Consider the following 19,156-nt stretch of genomic DNA (forward strand, 5'->3'; position numbering starts at 1 on the left):
CCAGAAAAGCATCCCCGCCACAGGGGCAAGAAAAAAGTAGGGGTTAACTGACGGCAGCTTTAAAGACATCATTTATACCTGCTGGAGAGAGGTGGGGGGAAATAACTCTAGGGTCGCCATTGTGTGAACGAGGAGACGCGATATTGTAACAGTTATGATGCTCGGCGACGGGGACCTGAAGGGGATCCCCGCCTAAGGAGCGCTCAAAGGCGGGTCCGGGATACCCTCAGCTGCCGAGGCCTCCCGAGCGGAGGGGGGATTCCTCCGTAGGAATCCTCTATCGGAATCTGCTCGTCGTCCTTTCCCCGAGTTTAGCGCGCGACCCTCGCTCACCAGCGTCACGCGAGGCCCGAGGTTGTGGATGCGGCCTACCCCGGGAGGGACTGACGAGCACCGGGGGGAAACAACGGGGACGCCACCCGGGGATTAAGGCAGGCCCTGAGGAGCGACAGAACGCTCGAGTGCAGTGAGTATCTCGCCCGAGGTTGTCGAGTGAAAGAATGGAGGTGGAAGATGCTACATTGATTTGAGCGTCGTGGCACCAACATCTTAACAACACTAGAAAGATGCTTCTTTTATGACAGACTAGCTAACGCTAGCCGGCTGCCTCCATCGGGTCTCACGCGTCTCCATTAAACATTTAAACGGACCTATTCACATATTGGTTTCTTATCACCCCTGTCTGTCACGCCCGTGGGTATGTAACGCTGTCAAATCTCAAGTTTGAATGTCATTTATAATTAGTGTTAGCGTCAGGAGTTGCTATGCTAACGTGGGGGGCTCGTTAGCTCGTTTATGAAGCCGGCTAACTATCATTCCAATCATTCTAATCGTCAACATTACTCTTCTCTAGTCACTTACTGAGTCAATTTGTCCCCTTACCACCAAACAAAATAGCCCAAGAATAGAACTCTTGTGTTTAATGTTGCTTTAATGTATGCAAGCCATAGGTGGTCTTATATGTCAGATAATGGTTATACAGTAAACTCAGATTTTTATCGTCGTTTCAGTGTTGATTTTTTTAAATGGAAAAAATAGTCATATATATATATATATATATATATATATATATATATATATATATATATATATATATATATACACACACATGTACATCAAATTCTGTACATTATTATGCCAGCTGTGTGACCTTTTGATAGGTAGCTCCAGCTGCATGTAAGTTGGGCCTCTAATTTTAATGTCAGGCAGTTATCACAGGATGATGCCATCCATCTTTTTTTTTTAAATTCCAAAGGCAGTGATCCTACACATCGGGCCTCCATTGCTGATACATAGCCTGTATTTTTTAGTGTTTGCACAGAAGACATGGAAAAATTTGGGGGTGAGTCAGATGAAGGATTATTTGGTATCCACAGCTGTGCTGTGACTCATCGCAACCTATGTGTTGTGAAATAATGATCTGTCGCTTGCCGCTTGATCATACAGGAACCCGGCGACCGCGGCCGCTTCTTCATCTGTGCTCTCTTGTCTCTGCAGCCATGATGGAAGAACTGCACAGCCTGGACCCCCGGCGGCAGGAGCTGCTGGAGGCTCGCTTCACCGGGGTCGGCGTGGCTAAGGTCGGTGGAGGCCTCTTCTTACTCCTTCGGATTTTTGCCATGACATACCTTTTCTCAGTGGCGTTCCTTTGTGTGGAGCGCCTTGTATAAGTGTGTTTTTTTGGCTGGCGTGACATGACATCTCCCCCCTTGCTCATGATGTAGTGCCTGCATATACAAGTGGTGGTGCCTGCCAAGAAGGCTACAGACGGGATGGGAGTTCAAAGGGGGGAGGGGAGTAGGGATGAAGGCCGAGGAGGAATGCTGAAATAGTTCTTCACCAGGTGCGAGTGAGGTGGTGTGGCGGTGTTGTCGCCAGTCTTTGCGGAAGGTGAACTTGGAACGGTTTCGGGAAGGAGAGTCTGTGCCAGCAGCGGGCTGCATGCCAACCATAGGCAGAGATTGAGCCCGGAGCATGGCATGGCTGCTGGCGCTGCAGAGAAAATGGCGGCCTGCTGCCACCCTGCTTGATGAGAGGTGCTGTATGTGTTAAGGAGGCGTCAACTAAGCAAAGAAATATACATTTTGGTGTTTTTTCACAAAAGTCTGATGTCACAAATAATCTTTATTGTACTTGATCTTGTTCACTCGTTGGGTCATGAAAGATGCATTTGAAGTTTTGCGAGAATAAGAAAAAGTTACAGACGTCGAGCACCTTTTTCTGTCTCAAGAAGTCTGATGAAATGCACAGTAATTCCCAGCAAAAATGGATGACAGTTTATTTTTGTATAAGGTGACAGTGGAATACATCCTCGGCAGCATGCCTAATGTTGAGGTAGCCATTTTAGGGAGGGTTCAGTGAGAGAGCGCTCGTGTGCTCTGAATGACAAAGTCGCTCTTCCCCAACATCCTGCGCCTGCGGAATTCTGATGTGATTTGTTTGAGTGACAAGACGGGGAAGAGCAGAGGCATCACACGGTCGCCCATAGCAACAAGGCAGCCTCAGCTTTTTACTGTCCGCCAGTTTTTGCTCACAGCATCCAGTCCACAATGCATTACATTCAAATGAACCCAAGCCAGAGTGATAAAATGGCTTCTCTTTCCAGGGCTCGGGCCAGAGTCAGAATGAGTCGTCCAACCAGAGTCTGTGCAGCGTTGGTTCGCTCAGCGACAAAGAGCTTGAGGTTAGTAAGTTGTTCCTTTTCCTGGTATGGGCACACTGTATATGCACTGAATGCATGACTAAAATGAACTCACTTCTCTCCCTCCCCAGACACCAGAAAAAAAGGCAAATGACCAGAGGGTCAGAAAACGGAAAGCGGACCACTTTGATGGCAGCACAGGTGAGATGGTGCCTTGCATCACACAGACAGTAAAACGTAAAATTAAATGAAAGTGGAAATTTTTTGGGGGCGCTCACACCCTAAAACTGAACTAATGACAGCATTTAGTCATTGCCAGGTAAGAGTCTTATCAGCAGTCAGCACTTGGCAATAATTGACCACTTTTCCCAAATTGCTCTAAACGTGCCTCATTATGAGTGTTGTCTCCTCTGCATTTGCCTGCCTTCTGGTCAACCCCACCGATTTTCAGTTGGATTTAGTTCTGGGCTCTCATTTTGTAACATTATGCTGAAAGGTTTATAGTTTTCCAGACTAGTGTTTCACAACATTTACTAAGGCCCAAGGCACATATTTTGCATTATAAAAATGTAATATGGCGCATCATGAAATATTTTTTTCACAAAGACAATGGGACCTTGGTCCATGATGTTGCACATGGGCTCTGAGCTGGGAGCCTCACGGGAGCCACCAGATGACCCACCAACTGAGGGTTCCCCCAAGTTGCGGCACGTGCCAGCTCCACCAGCTCAAACCTATTGGATGCTGCTGGAACTGACAAACTTTCCAAAGCTTTTTTTCTTAAATGGCACAATCATTTGCACTTTTTTTCTTGGGTACCATACTGAGGGCGAATGGAATTGGTTATAAAAGCGTAATGCGCGGCGGTGTGAGAACATTTTAGCTCTAAGCGAGATGAAAACGGCCCAAGCCCACTATCACTGAACCAGTATGTCACATTTGTATAAAGAATGTCGACACACAAAAAAACCCTCAAAAGTCCATTTAAAACAAACATCCGGCCCAATTTCTTCAGCTGAGAACAAAAAATATGGGGGGACATGGAGGGCCGGCCGTTTCCTGACAGCTTTTATCATATACTGTAACACCTCTCAGATGGCAAGAATATTGAACTTTGGCATTGAAATGTAGCTAAGAATTAAAAATGTACTTGAATTATGCTTCATTATTGGAGTGCCATAAAAAAACTGTTTCTGCAAAAATATATAAGCACATTTATTTTTTTTATTGTGACAGGCCTACCGAGCAGCAGTGCCTCGTACCTCAGAAAACTGGTGCACTTATAAGTTAAGGTTCCACTGTATTAAGGATGACCTCGCCTCAATTTACTCACATATGTACTTACTCAGTGTGAAATCGTGGTATGTTTAGTTGAACACAATGCTGATATGGTATTCTTGCAGAAATTGAAGCAAGACACAAGAAGAAACAACAGGAAGGGTTGTTGGCGCTAACATTGCTGCATGTGTAACTAACTAATTCTTCCAACTCCCTGCATCTTCTTCCTCAGGCAAAACAGGAACAAGGGGACATAAAATTAGCGATTATTTTGAGGTGAGTGTCAAAAACTTCTCTCTGGGTTTTGCCCAGTTTCATCCTTTTCCAGCTCAACCGCTTTCCTGTCTCTCTTCTTACCTTTTCCTTCTCGCTGTCAAGTTTGCGGGAGGTAGCGGTCCCGGTGCCAGCCCTGCCAGGGGGATCCCGCCAGTGGTCCGCTCTTCCCCGCAGCACTCCCTCTCCAACCCGCCGGTCACGGTGAGCGTCTGTGCACTCTTTAATGCTTCTCTTTCTCACCTGCCGTTTCTATTTTTCCACACTTGTTATCAACTCTCACAGGGTTCCATTGGCAGTTTCCCTATTACAATTGCATGGTTGTAGATGGGAAAAAAAAAGTTTCCCGCTTGTGAGCTTCTGGGATTCATTTCAACATTTCAACCCTTCAACTAAAATAAACATGAGATCTTCTGGGATGCAGGTTGATCCTTTGAACAACTTTGTAATGGCAAATAATGGAAATAACCAGGTCAAATTGTAGAGCTAAAGCAGGGGTACCGTAGGCAAACGATGGTCTGTGTGCCACATAAGGCCCACTCTTAAATCGACCCACCCAGCACTTCATTACCAGGATATTTGTTGGTTTAATTTTGCCGAAAATTTCCCCCTTACACTGGTTAATTAATATGGATTTTACATTTATTTTTCCATAATTTATCTAATTAAATAGTTAATTGTTGCTTTGTGAAATAGAAATACAAAAAATATAGACGTTAACAATTTTATGTGCATTATTTTATTTATTATGTCACTGCTCCTACTTGGTGCACTTTTCAAAGTAACATTTCAACATTTTAAACTGTCGTATAAGTGTAAAAATAAGTCGACCCACTTTTGATCATAAAATTATAGTCCTCAGTGTGTATGTTGATGCCTGAGTCTCGCTGCTGGAATAAGTGTTTCCCCCCAAAAAAGCCTAATAAAGAGTGTCCCCCCCCACCCCACCCTTTTCGCCAGGTGCAGCAGGGAAGCCCGTCGTCAATGGGCTCAGCCAACACAGAGCACTCGTCGTGCTCTCTAAAACCTGTCGCCCTTTACCTACTCCACAAAGCCACACAGGTGCTTCCAAAGACCCTCACATTAGTTGAATTCCTACTATCTATTAACCCAAATTTTCCCCCCTCTGTAGTCTGATCTTACCATAGAGCGGCTAATCGCAATGGAGAACAACAAGAACTCTGACCTGGAGAAGAAGGAGGGACGCATAGACGATTTGCTGCGGGTACAAATAATATCATCGCACCCCCCCGCCACTTTTCCTTTTAACGCTCATTTTGTGCTTGCTTGTGTGCTGCAGGCTAACTGCGACCTGCGGAGACAAATCGACGAGCAGCAGAGGATGCTTGAGCGATATAAGGAGCGCTTAAACAAGTGCGTGACCATGTCTAAGAAGCTGCTGATTGAAAAAGTACGTACCTGCTTATCTGAACCACTCACTTCCCCCGACGGCTTCCCACGGGGGACTTGCAGTTGATCGATTGGTGTTTTGTCTCCTGCCGCAGTCCAAACAAGAGAAGATGGCATGCCGCGACAAAAGCATGCAGGACCGGCTTCGGCTAGGCCACTTCACCACGGTCCGACACGGAGCGTCTTTCACCGAGCAGTGGACGGACGGCTACGCATTCCAGAACCTCATCAAGTAAATGGCACCTTGCAAACCACATTTAGATCATGCGTGAGGAGAATATGATTAACTCTTTCACCGCCAGACGTTTTCAGAAAAGGGATGCCGTGGGTGCCAGCCGATTTAAGCATTTTGACTGATCTTTCAAGGGCCACAGAAAATGTCAGCTTCAATAAAACCATACAAAGCTCTAACAAGCAAAATGTTGAAGCAACATGAGGAATCCCAAGAGTACGTCACGTGGAGTCATATTCTTTCCTTCCATTACCACAACCAAAAACAAAGTGGATATCATTATCATCAGCCATTCATCCCCAAAATCGGCGAGTGCTTTCCCATTTTCAGCCATTTCTTTATGACGCGATGCCTCGTAAAAATACACGACTGACAAAGACCATCTTTACTAAGCCCAATCGACGGACATAAACCCGATTCAGTCCATGTATTTTTACGAAATCTCTGCCTCATTCATAACTCGCTAAGTTTATCTTGACATTGTTATTAACTCTTTGACTGCCAGACGTTTTCAGAAACGGGATGTCGCCAGTGCCAGCCGATTTAAGCGTTTTGACTGATCTTTCAAGGTCCACAGAAAATGTTGTGTTTGGACTATGGAAACACACATACTACCAAATGAAAGATTGGACTCTCATCTTCCATCAGAAAAAAAAGTATATTTCTACCTTATTCCGATTTTCAGTAATCAACAATAGATAATGGTTAGTTTCACCCAAATGCTCTGTTTTGAAACAAAATACGGAGAAACCAAGCTTTTTGTGAAACGATATTATTTCATGCACTCTAGTGAATTTGACACCTTTTTTTTCCATGAATGATGCCACAAACACCTAAACAGTGCTTTACTTCTGTAAAACACTACCACCAACAATGAAAAAGTGTTTTTTGATAGCAAAATACGTTTATTTACATTCAACAGTGTAACAATTTGACAAAACAATTTGACAAACTATTTACAAATGTGTGCAACTGTGGTACTATTTACAATTGTGTGGATGTTTCAAATACAGTTTTTCTTTTTGTAACACTCCCCTGCGTGCAAGGGGACGCAGCAGGATTTGCACAACAGATTAGTTTCACTGCGATTGCCCCTTCGCGTGCAGACGCTACACTTTCTTGCCGGCCTTTTTTTCCGGGGAATAGCAAGTATATACTGCAGTGTGGCCATGTTGCCATCAAGTCTACTCTCAGGATCATGATACGGTGACATTACGGTGGTGTTACGTCTGGCTTCCTCATGTCCTTCAGTTCCTATACCGGGTGGTAAGAGATGTTCTGATCCATCTTTTCCACTCCATTCATGCTGGCATCGTAGTCCATAACCAGTGTCTTCTCCGTGATCAGACTGTACCCACTCCTCCGATGATTATGCATTGGACTCAGGATACTCTTCGTCGTCCGATTGAACGTCCGCCTTCTTGCAGAAGTGCTCGGTTGTGCTCCGCATTTTCCGCCGTTAGCATCGCTAGCCGATGAGGCTTTATGACGTGATCATAGCCACCGTGTCAACGCTTACAACTTCGGCGTCAACCTCGGAGTCACCATCATCATCATCGTCATCGTCGTCATCAATGTGCTCTTTAGCACTGGTCGATGCTTTTCGTCTTTGAAAAAAATGCTCAAGCGTGAGCTGCTTGCAACCGGTCGCCATTTCCGCTTCCTCAGTCATTCTCCCCTCAACACTCTAGCTCCGCCTCACGTCTTCTACTGACGCCTACCCAATCTTGTCAAAAGAGAGTCATCGCTGCCATCTAGTGCCCAAAAATAGGCATTATACTAACTAGATCTGCTTGATACTTTCAGCACAGCTGGCCAAGGCTTTCCTCCACCCGTTTCCAAAAAAAACATAGTGAACGTCTTTTAACGTCTTTGGCGGTCCTCCGTAGGAGTTTACTAAACGTTATTTAACGTTTTTGGCAGTCAAAGAGTTAAGGGATGGCCAGCTCCGTGTTTGCCAAAATGCACAAATGAGCTGAATGGAAGATGCACCCATGCCAAGGCACAAATAGACAATCCCTTTTCTCACAATATGTCCCCTTTAACGGTCTGTGTCCGGCTTTCCTTTCCAGGCAACAGGAGCGCATCAACTCTCAGCGAGAAGACATCGAGAGGCAACGTAAGCTGCTGGCCAAACGCAAGCCGCCCTCCATGGCGCAGACGCCGCCGCCCAACCTGGAACAGAACAAACGCAAGAGCAAAGCTAACGGCACAGAGAGTGAAGCGTATGGAAACGCACTTGTCCCTTTTATTTAAATGGAGTGTCAGCCATCTTTTATTTTTGTAACTTTTTCTGTCTCACTTTCTTGTTGTAGGTTATCACAGGCCGAGTACCACGAGCAAGAGGAAATCTTCAAGTTGAGATTGGGCCATCTAAAGAAGGTAATGTTGACTTGTGTTGTCATCCTCGTAAACAAAGCTGGCATGGGCGACGGCACACAAACACATCTTTGTCATCTTTTGTAGGAGGAGGCTGAGATCCAGGCGGAGCTGGAGAGGTTGGAGCGAGTCCGAAACCTGCACATTCGGGAGCTTAAAAGAATCCACAACGAGGATAACTCCCAGTAGGATTCCTCCTCGTGATGTCCTTTTTTAAATCCGTATCAGCCTCATATGTTGCTAGGATACTCACCTTCCTCTCCTGCTTGCAGATTCAAAGATCACCCGACGCTAAACGACCGATATCTGCTTCTCCATTTACTCGGACGCGGGGGGTTCAGCGAAGTTTACAAGGTGAGAGACAACTTCATTATAAGATAAGATGATGAGTTTGTACTTAAGGCCGTTTTTGATCAGACAGTTACAAAACCTTTATTAAACAGGTAATGTTTTACATTCTTACCTGTCATGTTAATTAAACATGAAGCAAACTACATTGTTATCAAACATTGCTTTTTTGTATGTTCTGAATACAAATGTAGGTTGAAAATGTGCCTCACATGACACATTTTTAACATTCTCAACTGTCTTGCAAGTTTAGAAAGGAGCTAAAGGTACACATTACTCATTGTTCATTTTCCTTCATTCTATGAGGCAGTGTGTATGAACATTAAAAGTGTACATATCAATGGCATCTGATTCCCTGAAAATAGGTTTAAGTCGACCAAGTATCAAAATGATGATTAAAAAAAAAATCCCAGTTTCGTTCCAATGTTTTCAGACCACGATTAGTATGTGTGCACATGTACTCATAAATTTGGGGGACAACCAGTCACAGTTTTCGTAAATATGGCACTGAAATAGACAGAGTGTACACCGCTGTACACTGCATAGCTGTTGTGTTTGCCAGTCACTTCAGCAATTATTGTCCTTTTTTTTTTTTTTTTTGAAAAAAGAATATGGACCCTGATATGGTTGGAAGTCTCATCTAAATTATGGCAATATTTGACGCCATATGGCATTTTTATAGCACAATAGACCAGAAAACAAGTTCAAAATGTAGTGCTGTGTTTATGCAATACGTCACAGCAATGACGTGGACTGACCAAAAATGCCCAATATGGCAGTATACAGGGTACGTCTTTTTTTATTTAATACTTAATCGGCTTAAACCTTTTTTTAGGGAATCAGATGCCATTGATATGTGCACTTTTAATTTTTATACGCACTCCTCATAGAATGAAGGAAAGTTGAATCGCGTGTTAACCCCAAAATTTTCTTTACAATATTATGCTCTATGCAGCCCCACTAATTCTAAACACGGCATTCTGATTAATATTGCAATTGTGGAGTTTCAGCAGTAAAATCCACCCGTTTTTTTATCCATCTCATGGAGGCCATTTCGCCTCTTGCTGTCGACTGAAAATGACATCACAGTTGCTCAGGTAAACGACCAATCGCAGCTCACCTGTTTTCTGTGTTTGGTCATGTGACATTCACAAGCTGAGCCTAGATTGGTTGTTACCTGAGCAACTGTGATGTCATTTCCTCTCAATATAGTCCCACTCTTTTCTTTTGTTATCTCTCTCTCTCTCTCTCGCACTAACAAGCCGCTTTTTCAGGTTTAGTGATAAATTATAATGTATGTAGCTGTATGTGCATTAGGGCTGGGTTTAAAATATCGATATATCGAATTGATATTGCTTTTCATAGCCCAATATCGATTCATAAAATCATGTATCGATACTTTAAATACGGCTTTTTCCGGTAAATTAATGTGCCCGAGGCAAGCACGTACTTATTTCAAAACCTCGTGTGAGCGTTGTTCAAATGTGCCCTTTTGTTATTCAGAGTACGCCAAAAGGTGCCCAGTGCTCACAAAGAAAGGAAACCGCTCAAGCATGAGCAGCTCCGAGCTGCTGACTGCTATTTCACTTTAGAAATGGACTGCGTTTAAATGCAAGCGGATCGCATCGCGGCTCTCCCTCTCGAAAAATACACACATGCAAACACACACTGTTTAGACAGATGCACTATGAAAAAGCTTTTCTTTTTGCAGTAGTTTTAAATGGCTTACCTTAACTAAAATTCTGCGCCACATTGGAGCCAAAGGTAGAATCCTGATCGTTTACTGCGCATCTTGCTGCTCTAAATAGTAAATAAGTCATACTACACTATAACTTACACAAGACTACGGACTACTTCTTCTACATCCATTTGATGGCTGTCTAAATACTTTTGGTTCATTCGCGGCCCCTTCTTTAGCATAGATACCTCTGGCTATGAAGAAAGGCCACTGGCGGTAATGCATGACTTCTTCTTCCTTATCGCGGTTGGCAGGTGCTTTTGGTGCCACCACATTATTAAACGGAGTGCCTGCATGTGGAAGTAATTAAACTGTACATTTAATGAAAGAAAAAGCGAAAGACTGAGCACAAATACCCCCCAAAAGAAGTAAGGTAAGAAATTGGAAATAAAAACACAAAACGTGGATGCATAATTTTGACTGTATCTCTTATGTCGATTTGTTTTTATTTATTTACTAACCACGGGAACCTTAGCATAAAAACCGTCACAGGAATGTTAACGTCGGGATTTGCCAGAGTGTTGTTGCCACTTTATTTACATAGCGCTGTTGTAATTGATTTCAATTATTATTTATTGTTTTGAACAGGTCATGTTCAATAATATATACATGATTAATGTAACTGCATTGTATTCAATTATAAATGTAAATATTCATATTTTTACTAATGCTCCAAGTAAGAGAAAGAAGTTTCTTCTATTTGCAACATTGGTACTTCTGAGAATGTCTTCCAAATAAAAGTAAAATTGGTACTGCATGAAATCCTGAAATGAATTGAAAAACAATGTGAATCGTGAATTGAATCGGGCCCTTCTGAATCGAATCGAATCGATTTTGGAAATCTGAATCGATACCCAGCCTGTGCATCCTCAAAAGCCTATTCAGGCTCGTCGTTTCAAAATGCTTAATGTACTGGTGAGAGACGTCAACTGGCATGTTTTTTGTGTTGTGTGTGTGTGTGTGTGCGTGCGTGCGTAAGAGATGGCCCATTCCAACTTACTGAGTTGACACACATTTTACCTGCTTTTTAGGATCTTTGTAAAAAATTAATTTAAAAAAAAAATGCAATTTTAGTAAATCACACCAACAGTGCGTGCAATCTTGTTGATGTGAACACACAATTTAGCGCCATCATTTTGGGACATTAATAAATCAGGCCCTCCATCTTAGCTCGACAATGACAAAGAAATAATAGGAATGCAAGTCTTGTTACAGAGGCACCAACAGTTGTGTAAAAAGAAGTTAACCACACTTATAGACGAGTGTCATTATTGTATTGCAGTGCAATTGCACAAATAGAAAAATCCCACCATTAATGTCACGGATGAGATGGAGCCTATCCCAGCTGACGAAAGGCTCGTTAAACCCTGGCCTGGTTGCCAATTGCAAGACACATATATAGTATACAATTTAGTCTTCAATTAATTAATGAACTTGAATTAAACTGAGTTCTTGTGCTGACTGCTGATGCCGCATGCAAATCCTGAAGGTTATTTTTTCTGACTAAAGGTTCCACTGTTAGAACTGTTGTTAGAATTCCTCCTTGTTTGAAGTCTAAATGAGGACCTCTCCTAACTAAACTTCTTCTTTCAGGCCTTTGATTTAACAGAGCAAAGGTACGTGGCGGTCAAAATCCACCAGCTCAACAAAAACTGGAGGGATGAGAAAAAGGAAAACTACCACAAGTGAGAGACAAGCAGCCCACCACCGATTCCACAAGCAGCATGTCTTCTATGTATCAAGTAACCCATGTTGTATGTGTTTCAGACACGCATGCAGAGAATACAGAATCCACAAAGAGCTGGACCACCCGCGTATAGTTAAACTCTACGACTACTTCTCTCTCGACACAGACTCGTAAGTCATTTGTTTTGCTTCCAAAGATTCAATTGTTCATTTTAAGGACATTTCTCTTCATTCGGCCCCTGTTATTTGCTCACAGGTTTTGCACAGTCCTGGAGTACTGCGAGGGCAATGACCTGGACTTCTACTTGAAACAGCACAAGCTGATGTCCGAGAAGGAGGGTCGCTCCATCATCATGCAGATTGTCAACGCCCTCAAGTACCTCAACGAGATCCGGCCGCCCATCATCCACTACGACCTTAAACCTGGTGGGCATTACCACATTCTCATCAAAGCCATCAGTTCACGCTGGAGTATTAGATGTAGTCCTTTTATGTATTTTCTGGTCAATGGAAGCAGCGTCACAAATTCCAGTCGTGTGAGAGTTTCCAAGGTGGCGGTACTGTCTCCTAAATGTCCAGGGAAGCAGTGTCAGATTTCAATTGGGAGAGATTTACCCCACTTTTCAATGTTCTCACATGCACTTTTATGGCCTTGCACATTATATCTGTTGCATATTCAGAGTATCCTTTTGCTGTTTGATGTAATATCGTGGGCGTGTATTCATCGTCAGGCAAAAACAAAAACAGCTGTGTATGAGCCTTAAAACTGTCATTTTCCAAAAGCAACACATTGCTGTCCCACTGTGCACATTGTTCTCCAAATTCAACATTTTAAGCGGGGAGCAAGTGAGTATTTGTTGTGAAGTTCTTCCTGGTGAATGTGTTGTCATTACCTACCTTCCTCCCCTGATCACCACAGGTCCCATGTCAATATGCCACCTGCCTAATCGATTCATCTATGCGTTAATAGGTAGTTATTAGGGGTGGGAATCTTTGAATGTCTCACGATTCGATTCTGATTTTTGGTTGTGCGATTCGATTCAGAATCGGTTTTCCATTAGGAACGATTTTTGATTCAAAATGATTTGATTGACAATGTTTTTTGTTTCAATTTATAGATTTTCAAGGAATCATAATGATCTACTCCAGTCTGACTCGCTAATGCTAATTAGTGCTCTACTCGCTGCACTTTTATCTCAAAAGAACGGCTCTACGCTGAAAAGAAAAACTTGATCGTGACTTTTTCCCTTCTACTCTAATTTGGCTACAACTTAACAGTGTATCACACCGCGTGGAACCACACTGCCCCTAAGTGGCCAAATCGGGTACAACATGAACAGTGCTCCCAATAAAGGCACACACAAACTAAGGGAAGACAGTATGAAATAATTTAAATAAAATCGATTTTGGGGCATTTAAAATCGATTCTGAATCGAATTAAATGAGAATCGATTTTTTTTTTGGGGCACACCCCTAGTAGTTATAATGGTTTACAATTTTGAATTTTACATAAAGGTGTATGTGATACATTAAAACATTTAGTTTTATCTATTTACACATAATGAAGAGTGAGTACAACATCACTGGAAAGATTTTAAAGCACTTTTAAAGTCGTGTTTGCAACGACATGCACATTGTAACATAAGAAGGTTCATGGTGTTATTTGTGTTGTTTTTGGAGAGAAATATATTTTTCAGATTTAGGAACAGGTTATGTACGTCTGTTCTGGTTAGTTTGGGCAAGTCCTGTAAACACCGCACTGAGCCGTTCCCCTGTAGCAGGGGTACCTGATGATGATAAGGATCATTGTCAGGCTTCTACGGTGCTTGCTGGTGAGCTGATTATTGAAATCAGGTGTGTTGGATGAGGCAGACATCCAAAACAGGCAGGCTGCTCTTTTGAAAAGTACTGTATTTTCGCCAAATAGAGAAGATGATGCGCAAAGAGGCCTTTACCCCCTGTTAAACACCATTGGCTTCCACAAAAGTACTTAACTCTTTGACTGCCAAAAACGTTAAATAACGTTTAGTAAAATCCTACGGAGGAGTGCCAAAGACGTTAAAAGACGTTTATTTCAAAACAGAGGTGAAACTAACCATTTTCTATTGTTGATTACTCAAAAACGGAATAAGGTAGAAACAAACTTTTTTTTTTCTGATGAAAGATGAGAGTCCAATCTTTCATTTGGTAGTATGTGTGTTTCCATAGTCCAAACACATAATTTTCTATGGACCTTGAAAGATCAGTCAAAATGCTTAAAATTGGCTGGCACTGGGGACAACCTGTTTCTGAAAACGTCTGGCAGTCAAAGAGTTAATATAAACAAAGTTATTATTATTATTATTATTATTATTAGGGTTGACATGTCAAATACTCCATTCAGGTAACATCCTGCTTGTGAACGGCACGGCCTGCGGTGAGATCAAGATCACAGATTTCGGCCTGTCCAAGATCATGGATGATGACAGCTACAACTCTGTAGATGGCATGGAACTCACGTCGCAGGGAGCCGGCACGTACTGGTGAGATGAAAGCTCAAGGATGTGAAAGTGGGCTTGTATTCATTTATTTTTAAAATTCACGTTTCCTGCCGTCTTCACTTTCAGGTACCTGCCACCCGAGTGTTTCGTAGTGGGAAAAGAGCCGCCCAAAATCTCCAACAAAGTGGACGTGTGGTCCGTGGGTGTTATTTTCTACCAGTGCTTGTATGGCCGTAAGGTAGGAAACTAAATTCACAAATTGACTTTATGATTAGTGCAAATCTACCATATCCTGGGCTCAACAATAAAGTGTAATGCAATTTTCAGATTGCACACGCTGCAATTTTGAGAGGGGGGAAAAAATGCTTAATTTTGGTGAATTGGTTGCCCTTGTTTATTAGTCCAGATAAGGTCAGTGCTTAAGAAGTGCAGTTCAGATTGCGAGTATCACTTTCCTTTTCATGTTTTATGAACAACTTTTATGTAAGTGAGTTACATTGTTGTTGCACAGTAATCTGGTTTGAGACTTTGTGACTTATGTTTTTGTCCCACTTGTTTAGTAGAATTTTGTGAAGTTGTCATAGTGAATGCTTTAAAAGACTTGAGATCAAAGGGTTTAGTAAGTTAACAACTCTAGCGTAAGCCTACCCTATAAGACCAAAACATTTATGCATAATAAATCAGATAACATATTTATTTCTTGTGTTTATTAAAAAGTACACGAAAAGAGGACTTAGAAAACATTATGTTTCATTACAATTACAACATTGAATCACAATTACATTAAATTTCAAAATCACTCAGCTCTAACTATATCGCTGGCATAGTATTGCAGGTTTGTATTTCAGAATATGCTGTGATTTCCTCTCTTTGAAAGGAAACGGTAGTACTAAAGCATTTCCATTTTGAATCGCTACTGCCACCCGTTGACGAAAAATGAAACTGCACACACCCCTCGTCACATACACAACGCGCACTTGACGTCACATCCGCAGACAGAGGGTGGGAAATTCGAACCCGAATCCAGTCTGAAAACTATTGGCCAGAGGCTTGCAGGAGTACCCATTGTGAACAGCTGAGGCATATGTGTCAAGATCCGGTCCTCAAGGGCCTGAGTCCTGCATGTTTTCGAGGTTTCTCTACTCCAACACACCTGATTCAAATATCAGGATCATTATCAGGCTCCTGCAGAGCTTGCTGATGAGCTTAAATAGGAATCAGCTATGTTGAAGGTGGGAAACCTCTCAAACATGCAGGACTCAGGCCCTCGAGGACCAGACTTTGACACCATTACGCTAAAGTGTTTATCTGCTAATTAATGGTCATAAATGGTCAAATAAAAAAGCTATTGTAAAGATATTTTTGGCCAAATTGTTACAGAGGAATTCAATACAATCCTGAATAAATTCAAGTAGTTAATACTTATCTAGGAATAGACCGATAATCGACCCGGCAGATATTCGGCCCGGCAGATAATTGCCGCCGATATTCAGCATTTTATGAATACCGGTTATTTTTGCTCCGATGGGCGCTTTTCTCCTCCGTCTTCTCTGAGTCAGCGGCTGTTGACTCCCTGCAGCATTGGCCCGCCCACAGCACCATCTGGTTGGTTGCTCGTGCAGTGCTAACAGCCAATAAGCAGCAATTAGCGGCTATTAGCCTGCGAGCTAACAGCTAGCTCGCGGATTGTGGCTAACCTAATAGCGGTTTTTTAGCGGCTATATGGGAGTTATCCCAGGGTTAGCGTGTGGGTGAACAGTTAGCTCGCGAATTAACAGCTATTTGGGAGTTAGTGTGTGGGTGAATGGTTTAGCATAGCCGCTAATTTGCGAGCTAACGGTTAGCTCGCGGGCAAACCTAATAGACATTTCTTTAGCGGCTATTTGGGAGTTAACCCGGGGTAAGCGTGTGGGTGAATGGTTAGTTCGCGAGGTAAAAGTTAGCCCGCGAATTAGTGGCTATTTGGGAGTCTGCATTATAGTTGGTGCAAAAGCTGATGACAAACAAAAATACTTTGACATGTTGCAAATCACAAAAGCTGTTTAATAAACATGTGCTTGAAGGCATTTAAGCAGTCAAGTGATGGAGGTTTTATTATTATTTTATTATTATAGACGGTACAGGGCCATTAAAACCAGGACAAACAGACTGAACAACAGCTTTTATCCAACTGCGATAAGAGCCCTAAATAACCACTCTCTATAATATGTGCAATACACCATGCAATATGCAATATGCAATACTTGTCTCGTGTGCACTTTATGTAGATAGTTGTTTTAGTCTGTGTTCTATAATGTGCCTTTTTTAATTCTTTAAAAAAATTGTATTTAATTTTTATTCTGGTTATGATCTTGTTTTTGTTTTTTCTCTCCTCCTGTCCTTTTTATCTATTTATATCAATTATTTTTATTATCATAGTTTTAAAATACTTTATTTTTGTCTTTGCACTCAATGGTCTGCACTTCTCTCTGAATCTGAATAAAAAAATCTGACACCAACTTTTTTCCCCCCGCAAATGTATATTGGCTTCAAATATTGGTTATCGGCTTCCTTGACTACCGATAATCGGTATCGGCCCTGAAAAAAGCATATTGGTCTATCTCTATACTTATGTCAGGTCTACACAGTAGCAAGTCTCCCTATGGCCAGTCATGCTGGCTACAGGGTAGATAATTGAACGTAAAAATGTGACATTTTCTGCTAGCCCAATAATGACACCACACTTTTCGTTTGTTTTTCCCTGAAGCCTTTCGGCCACAACCAGTCTCAGCAGGACATCCTGCAGGAGAACACGATCCTGAAGGCCACCGACGTGCAGTTCCCACCCAAACCAGTCGTCACACCGGAAGCCAAGGTAAGGAACCGTTCCTCTCCTGGCTTTTTGCTTTCCTTTTTATCTTCATATTTTGCCGTCCACTCTCCCGCAGGCGTTTATCCGACGCTGTTTAGTCTACCGGAAGGAGGACCGCATCGACGTGCACCAGCTGTCCAACGACCCCTTCCTCATGCCGCACATCCGCAAGTCGGTGGCCTCCTCGGGCAACTCGGCCATGGCGGTGGCCTCCACGTCCAGCTCCTCCAACAGCAGCGCCTCCAACTGAGACCCACACGCCGCCAAACACACACACACACACACCTATTCATAGCATCCAGCTTGAGGAGAAGACACCTGTCCACTGCTGGTGGTTGGTTTCAAAGCCCAGGAATAAAGGAGGGCTTTGATATTTGGGCGTTTTCTGCTTTGGAAAAAAAAGTATAGAAATGCTTCAGCTTGGCCATAAGGATGAGACTGTTTTGTGCCCTCCCTTGCTCGCAAACCCACGCTTGAGCCCCCTCTGGTGGACATTTTTTCCATTTGTCAGCGCCCCCCCCCAACCCACAGTGTGTGTGTGTGTTATAAGAGGAGGCCATCACACACACGCGCCCCCTCAACGCCATCTCCCCGTCAGCCCTGTGACCAAAGCTTTTAACCAGATGGTGGCGCCGTTCCTACCCGGTTCTCTACAGCACTGAGGAAGCCGCCCCTCCCACTCCCCCAAAAAATATCAACACCACCTCCATGGCACCCCATCTTCTTCTTTTACATTTTCCGGAAGAGCAAAACAATTTTTATGGAGAAAACTTTTTTTTTTCCTCTCAAGTTGCCTTTAATTAGAACTCTCATTATTTTTTGTTGACCCCACCCACCCTCTACCCCCTCTCGACTCCCCTTACCTCCTACCACAAACACACATATTTATTTAGGTATGTTTTAATTCAATTTTCAACCATTTTAAAATGCAAGGGACAGATTGACCTTCTAGTACTTTTTCGGGGGAGAGTTTGGGCCTTAGCAGGACGTTGCATAAACCATTAAAAACTATTGTTTCAAACATGTGCTGTGAATTTATTCGTTTTATAGTCTCATTTTTATTTATTTTTTTTACTGAATTAAACTTACATTTATAACTCAGAGGATGCATCTAAAACGCTATAATTAAAAACTGTATGCCATGTGTTTTAAAGGTCCGCCCAGAAGTTGGGTTGCCATGAGTAGGTTAATATCGGAAGTGAGATGTCACTTTCCCGAGAGGACTACTAAAGACCTAAAGAACTAAAGAATAACGGTTAGTAGTTCTGTTTGTTCCCCCCAAGCACCAGTTTGTCAGAATCTTAAAAAAAAAAAAAAGAAGAGGCTTCAAAACTAAACAATCACATTTTAAAATAACTACTTAACTGCCTAAAAGTTAGCTAGCTTGATGCTAGCACATAATGGAAACATGCTAACGAATACCATCTATGTAGTAGTGTTAAAACGCTCCGGATACAACGGGTTAGTATCGATACTTTTGACAACCCTAACTCACAGGCATGTGTTCTTTATCCTCTATGAAAAACGACTAATGTTAGTGCTGCTTTGTCACTTACAGTAGTGAAAAATGTCTGCAGGGTTATTATACTGCCTCTGGCGGCCATACCAGGAGCAGTGAATCATTGTGCACAAATTGTTGAATGCATTTCCATTCATTTCAGTAGGGAGTATTTTGAAGAATAGTTATACTGCAATTATACAGTATAGACTATACTTATTAACAGGAAAACATAATATGAGAATAGTGTCGTTTTTTTTGTTATTTTTATTTTGTTTTCGGCGGTATTGGGGGAAGAATTTTTAGGAAAAAAAATATTTCTGAAAAATGTCATTCTCATTC

The 19,156-nt window shown here is 42.4% G+C and overlaps 1 protein-coding gene across 1 annotated transcript; it reads left to right on the plus strand.

Moving 5' to 3' along the window:
• Window positions 1-1,480: 1,480 nt before the first annotated feature.
• On the plus strand, window positions 1,481-18,341 carry tlk2 (tousled-like kinase 2). The gene is made up of 20 exons (XM_077557066.1): window positions 1,481-1,580; window positions 2,606-2,683; window positions 2,773-2,842; window positions 4,152-4,195; window positions 4,298-4,396; window positions 5,153-5,254; window positions 5,325-5,417; window positions 5,493-5,603; window positions 5,698-5,834; window positions 7,907-8,059; window positions 8,150-8,216; window positions 8,301-8,398; window positions 8,486-8,567; window positions 11,893-11,984; window positions 12,067-12,156; window positions 12,242-12,411; window positions 14,369-14,507; window positions 14,592-14,703; window positions 17,212-17,319; window positions 17,393-18,341. The coding sequence occupies exons 1-20, from the start codon at window positions 1,500-1,502 to the stop codon at window positions 17,564-17,566; spliced, it is 2,100 nt and encodes a 699-aa protein (XP_077413192.1). The 5' UTR covers window positions 1,481-1,499; the 3' UTR covers window positions 17,567-18,341.
• Window positions 18,342-19,156: the final 815 nt, after the last annotated feature.

This window comes from Vanacampus margaritifer, chromosome 2, assembly GCF_051991255.1.
Source record: "Vanacampus margaritifer isolate UIUO_Vmar chromosome 2, RoL_Vmar_1.0, whole genome shotgun sequence".
In the NCBI taxonomy this organism is placed as follows: Eukaryota; Metazoa; Chordata; class Actinopteri; order Syngnathiformes; family Syngnathidae; genus Vanacampus; species Vanacampus margaritifer.

Bases quoted from the DNA above. Each gene is read 5' to 3' on its own strand.
- tlk2 (XM_077557066.1), top strand. From the start codon at position 1,500: ATGATGGAAGAACTGCACAGCCTGGACCCCCGGCGGCAGGAGCTGCTG. The intron at 2,684-2,772 runs GTTAGTAAGTTG...CTCCCTCCCCAG, and splicing joins TCAGCGACAAAGAGCTTGAG to ACACCAGAAAAAAAGGCAAA. The intron at 5,418-5,492 runs GTACAAATAATA...TGTGTGCTGCAG, and splicing joins GCATAGACGATTTGCTGCGG to GCTAACTGCGACCTGCGGAG.